This window comes from Sinocyclocheilus anshuiensis, unplaced genomic scaffold, assembly GCF_001515605.1.
Source record: "Sinocyclocheilus anshuiensis isolate Anshui unplaced genomic scaffold, SAMN03320099.WGS_v1.1 scaffold176, whole genome shotgun sequence".
In the NCBI taxonomy this organism is placed as follows: Eukaryota; Metazoa; Chordata; class Actinopteri; order Cypriniformes; family Cyprinidae; genus Sinocyclocheilus; species Sinocyclocheilus anshuiensis.
The window spans coordinates 918,448-925,118 of NW_015555723.1; the positions used below are offsets into that span (position 1 = coordinate 918,448).

At 37.4% G+C, this 6,671-nt stretch overlaps 1 protein-coding gene across 1 annotated transcript in view; it reads right to left on the bottom strand.

Moving 5' to 3' along the window:
• The window catches only part of LOC107672539 (neurogenic locus notch homolog protein 1-like), a 58,707-nt gene that overhangs the window by 48,750 nt on the left and 3,286 nt on the right, over window positions 1-6,671 (bottom strand). The window contains exon 2 of the mRNA XM_016465768.1: window positions 4,679-4,751. Coding sequence (XP_016321254.1) covers window positions 4,679-4,751 — 73 coding nt within the window. The remainder of the gene's footprint in view (window positions 1-4,678; window positions 4,752-6,671) is intronic.

A 6,671-nucleotide genomic window follows, 5' to 3' on the forward strand; every position in this document is an offset into this window, starting at 1 on the left:
GTGCTTGCTTTCACATGGAGCAGCATTTACTACACAGAACCGTTGTTCACTGCAAAGCTGCGCTAAACCATGTTCATATATGATGATATGAGCGTTCACTTTTATAAAGAATATCTCTTTGGGTTTGAGACTTTAATCTTTGCGACTTTACGGATCTTCTGTATGCACAAACAGCTTTTAACACTCCAAAGACAATAGAAAACATGAAATTGCTTGAATCGACCCTTTTAAAATGTATCGTGCATATACTGCTAAATATATCATTTGATATTTATCTCAAATTCTTATGTCAATAACAAAATTATTTTTACTGACACAGCCATTTTTTAAATAAATTATTACTTTTATCCATGAAGGATGCATTAAATTGATCAAAAGTGACGGCAAAGACATTTATAATGTTACAGAAAATTTCTATTTCAAATAAATGCTGTTCTTTTGAACTTTCTAGTCATCAAATAATCTTGAAAAATATGTATAACTGTTTCCACAAAAACGTTAAGCAGCAACTGTTTTAAATAATGATAATAATAAGAAACGGTTTATTTATATTGTAGTAATATTTCACAATATCACTGTTTTCACAGTATCTTTGATCAAATAAATGCAGACTTGATTAGCATAATTTTGTTACTAAATGATACTAGCAAGTAACTGCCTAGCAGCATCCTGACAGCCACTCAGAACACCTTAGTAACTGTTTAGAAACACTCACTTTAGCAACTATGTAGAAAATAATGAAGAAATGTTGCAGAAATGTTACTGCAAGTTTTGAAAAGTCTTGTTGAAAAACAGTTATAAATGAGGATGTCAAAAACATTGTCCATGCTTAGCAACAGTTGACTTAGTCCATATATTTCAAGGCCGCTACCCTGACAAGATGTTATAATCCCAAACTACAAACACTAGAACTGCAATTGTGTAAATAAGCTCCAAGTGTGAAATGAATTATTAGATCGATACATGTTAGTAATGAATTAAAACAAGGTGTATCCCACTACATCAGGCTTTTCCACTCCTGTGTTCAAATCTTTATGACTCTATTGGGACCCAATCGGAAGACACTGAGCTCTTTTTGCACACTGCATCAACGGCCGCCCATCAAAGACTTAGGCGGAAGGTCTCAAAGTTCACATGTGAACTTGTCCTCATCTCCCTCCAGTCTTGCATCTCTCATCTCCTTGTCGAACACTAATCCTTTTGATTCAAATCTGCCGTCCCTCATACATACAAGGAATTCAGATGTGGAAGCTGGTTTGTATTACTGTCAGTTGGACTTCTGGCCTTGCCAAAGCATCAAAGATAACGACTCACTCACTCCTTTATGAGTCTGTCATAGTGCCAGATTTGAGTGTTTGGTATTCCTGGCATGGAATGTCAAGTAGAACGAACACATCTTCCCAAAACAATATAAGACTAGCTGAACAGCACTTGATTTAAAGTTATCTACCTGCAGTCACACTTTATATGTTTCTTTAGAGATTACTCTTAATGTGGCACATTAAATTACTGCACTGTAATAAAATGGTTTGTCAATTAATCTAATGTACTTCATATTTTAACTTATTTTAATCAAGTAAACAAGACTAAATTAAACCAAAAAAGTATTTTTAAGGTTCAGATTTTTAAAAATAAAATAAGTAATGAAATTAAATAAACTTGCACATTTTCACATTTTATAATGTGTTTGTTTTTACTTATTTTCTTGCTTTACCTTTTGTCTGGATAAATCTACATGAACTAAACCTTTTAATAATTTTCATCATCAAAAAACAAGTGTGTTTTAGGAGCCCATGCACAGTTAACATATTTGGTCAGGTAACACAAAATGTGTCTCTTATGGAACAGTTAACTAGCTTTATGTAGGTAAATATTATGTAATACATATTTAAACATTACTAATACTATTATTCATTATTACAAATAATTAATGTGAACTTTTTATATTATTTAGAAATGTTACTCAATATGACTGAATCAACTGAACCTACATTCAGTCATGTTTAAGAACATGTTTTGAAGAATATTTCAACTCTAATGAAGTCAAAAGGGGTGCAAACCCCATTGACTTTCATTTACGAACAAAAAAACACTGAGACATGTTTCAAAATATCTTCTTTTGTGCTCCACAGAAGAAAAAGTCATACAGGTTTGGAGCAACATGAGGGGGAATAAATAACGACATAACTGAATTTGTTGGGAGAACTATCTCTTTAAGGGAACAACTCCACATTTTCACTATTTACAGTGTGTTGACTAAAACCACAAAGTATGTCACAAAGCATTTGAGGCATTCACAATTAGGGATGCAACGATTATAGATTTTGTTGGTGCAATTATTGTCTGAGGAATAATCACGGTTTTACGATTATGGCGATTATTATGCATTTATTCACTTCACAACATTACTAATGTATAAAATCACATGAACACTCTTTAGATATTAAAGTGTTATTTTTTTGCTGGCTTTTGAAACAGAAATAACACAGTAACCAACAATACAGCACAAAATAATAATAAACAAATTACAAAGAAAAGTCCATCTCTCCTATTGGAATTTAAAAAAGGTGACCTCTGCTCTGTAAATATCCATGACAGTATTTCTCTTTTGAAAATAACAAATGGAAATAGATCACAAAAGTATTTAATGTTTTCAGTTTGTACATTCTTTACATTTCTTTTGGACCTGGGGTAGAGAATTTGGAAACATGGTGAAAAAAAATCTTATGAATAATACTACAACAGGGATAGTAAATAACAAAGTTAATGAAGTATTATTAATATATATTAACTTTATCCCACAGGGGAAACTGTTACTAATGTTGGAAATAAACTGAAATATTATTGTAATCAACTGTCATCCATACAAATTCATTTTAATAATCTTTATAATAATTCATATGATTTTACATGTGGCCTGAGAAAATCATGTCTATTATTTTGGTTTGTGAGATTGGAGATCGCGCTGCGCATGTATACAAACTTTCAGGAGGACACAAACTTCTTGAGAACGCTGCCCTGCGACTTTTATTAATAAAATAGATTAAACAGCCTACTGGAGAGACGCACAGATGCAGGTAGGCAACTGCCACCTCTCTCTCTCTCTCTCTCTCTCTCGATCGAATAATTAATTTAAGTACCTAAATATTATAATTAATTAATTCAAATAAATGTGATCTTACCACACTATTTCATCTCTTTCTGATCTGAAGCGGGCAGAATGCTGAGCTAACGAGCCGTAACTTTGCGTCAGGTTTTTCTTGCCTTCACGTCGTGCATTAAAATTGTTCAATGTACAGCTAGCCATGCATTATCCCTAATGTGTTTGCTCTTTAGCAGCAGTTTTTTACGGCAATATTTAAATGACACCCACGCATTTGATTAGAGGGACAGCGTGGCCAAAACTGACCTACGAACTCGCTTTTTGCCAAAGTTTGTCAGACATGTTGCAGGACCACCAGTTTGCATTTGTTTTTCCACCAGTTGCATTTGAACAATAGATAAATGGTACTAGACATAGTAATGTGCCATCCTGAGCCGGAGAGCGGCCTTCGTTTGTTGGCCTCGTCCATGTTTAATTAGAGGAGTCTGAGTATGATAGGGCACAATGGTGGCTTTGTGGCCCGACTGAGGCAGGGAGGCTGCCAGACAGAGTTAAGATGTGGCCCACCGCCAGCGCGGCTCCATGTGCTCGCAGTCCACTGAGGGAGGCCAAAATCAGAGCCGCCACCATCCCGCATCAAATGAGCCCTGCCAGTGTGCTCCTCCATAGCCACCCTGATAAACTCATTGATAGCCAGAGAAAGACAATGCAACCCTGGCCAAATGCTTGCAACCCAATCCCGCATTCACATCAATGCTGAAGTAAAAAACCACAGAAGGCCTAAGAGAGTTAACCCTATTAGAAAATCAACCATCACAATTAGAATAAAGAAGCAGTCAACCATCGTGTTTGGGCATAGTAGAGAAATGAGAGTTATGTGATGCTATGTGCACTGAGGCAACCTGTTTGCTCTTGATTTTCCACTGGTGCAATGCTACCAATTATGAAAACATCCAGTCCAATTACACTCTACTGCCATCTGTCCTTCTAATGTAAATCACAGAGAGTGAATGGGCATTCAAAATAGGACAAAACATCCGCATTGGGGCAGGGCGTGCAGGGAGGGTGGGGGGGGCCTCAGGCATTCTGGGAAGCCTCAAACAGATTAGTCACACAGAATTAATCTAGACTGGAGAACAATGGTCGCCGAGCTTCTGGCAAACCCCAGCTGTCGTTCCATAAAAGAAAAGCGAAATACGATTTAGGGCTCCGGGTGTCTCCAAGACTTGGGCTGGAGAAGTGGCCCGTACTCACGACCAACCGGAGGGGGGTGATGCCCTAGACCCTCTTCATCAGAGGTTGTGTATGTCGTTCATTAGCTGAGGCCATGTTCTTCAAAGAGAGAAGCACACTTAGCTTTTATTTGCAAGGTTGGGATTCAGATTGATCGCATGTGTTCTAGTATGCAACAGTTTTTATACTGCATTGCTGAAAATTGTAAACTTTTGGAACCGGATCACAAAGAAATCTCATATCAGTGATGTGTGCAATTCAGAAACATTGTGTTAAATTCCTCCAGGGTATTGACATGGTTCAGAAACAGCAATTATATATGTTTGAGTTCTAATTACTTACCTGCATTCTCCTCTCCCATCTGCAGTAGGTTCACATGTACCACCGTTTTGGCATTTTTCTGAACATTCCAGGCCTAGAAACATAGGAAACAGGGTAGTACATTTCTACTGAGTGTTGCATGATTTGATCCCATCTCAAAACTAATATATATTGCCAAAGGTGATATCATCCTTAATTTGAAAAGACAACTTTTTTTTAAAGATTTTTTAAGACAAGATTTTTTAATGATATTTTTTATATGATATATTTATTAATGATAATAATATTACACGTTCTTAACTTTTCAATTTGGTTCCAAACTGTGCAAAAGTTGGTAAGATACTAAGCAGAACCCAGAAAGAAAGTGTGACTCCTAACACCTTAAAGTGATGTTTGTGGACAGAGGGACTTGACAGCACACTGCTGTGAGCGTTCTTCATTCTGCAGCTGTTCTGGGGAATGTACTATGGCAAGCTCTTTTAACATGTATTCCTTAAAACCAATTAATATCTGTTATGTTACTTTTACTTATTGTCTATACTGGTACTTATATTTAATTACTAGTAAGCAATCCAAAGTGACTAGCATATATATTTTTTATTTCACTAATACCTATTCTTTATATGCTATAGTACATTTTACAATAGTGACTGTCTATTTCATTAGCCACTAGAACTATTTATTATTTTAGTAGCTAAATTGTTTTTTTTTTTACGTGTCACATACAATGCCTAATCAGGACTTACTATGAAAATAAAAAAATACTTGTAATAATTAGAGCCCGACCGATATATCATTTAGCCGACATTATTGGACGATATAAGCCTGTCGCCGATATATCGTATCGGCAAATATGCCGCCGATATTAATTTTTTTTTTTTACTGAACATATAATGCAGATTAAATGCTTCTGGATGGTGTAATTACTTAGTTTGTCCAGCAGAACGCGCTCCATTGTTTGCTACTGGTGACCCAGGTCAGTGTAGTTTAGAGATGCGCGGCGGATGAGCTCAAACTTCACCCGAGTCCGCTGCTTCAAATTATCCGCCCGCCACCCACCCCCACATATATTTGATCGTCGCATTACAATGATTCTAATTCTTAGTTTTGCATGATGATATGATGAATGGATGGCTCATTTTTAACAGCAGGTTCAGTGACGTTAGAGACTAGAGCTGATCTGCGCATCACGGCAGGCGTCTGCAGCTCATTAAAGCCTGTGTTACGGCCACCGGAGCTGATCGCGGCTGGACTGGTGCTTATACCGGCCGCACTGCAGCCCAGAACTCATGCTTATCACATCGGTCGCATCACATCGTGCGGCGCGCGTCCGGTGTATGTTGTCTACACTGGATGCAGTAAACTGATGCCTCGTTCTATTTATGACGTGCTGACACAAAGTTCAAATGATTTTCCACGGTCGCTTTGTCGTGTCCTGTTGCAGCGCGGACACAGTGTCAGCATAGTTTGTCAGTACAGTCAGTAACGTAGCAGATTGAAAAGTTAGTATCTTTCTGCAGTCCAATAGACGGCAGTGCGGTGGTGGCTTGATTCTGTTGAATGGTGATTTAACGCTACGCTGTCACCTAGTTGGAGAGACTCAATGCTAAGTAAATAAACAACAATGTCCCCGTCTTTTACTCTCACAATGAGCTTATCATATTCGTTTGCTACATTAGTAGGGCCCAATGATTTCCGCGATGCAGAAAACATGTACAGAATCGCGGAATCCAGTCATAAAAACGGGATTTACTGTATAACGCGGAATTTCATGGAATTTTTCTTATTTTTGATGAATAAATAAAAAACAGGCCAGTACACATATATATATTTATTTTTGGCATAAATGGCATTTATTGAGCCATCCTTGTCGTGTGATTCTTCACCCCATGACACTGGTGGAGAATGCAGGCGAATCAGTGAAGAATCACCGACAAGCGATCTCCTTCACCTCACCTTTTTTATCCCTTTTTTGTCTCCGGGTTTTTTTGTCACAAGCGAGCGCTCATCCCCC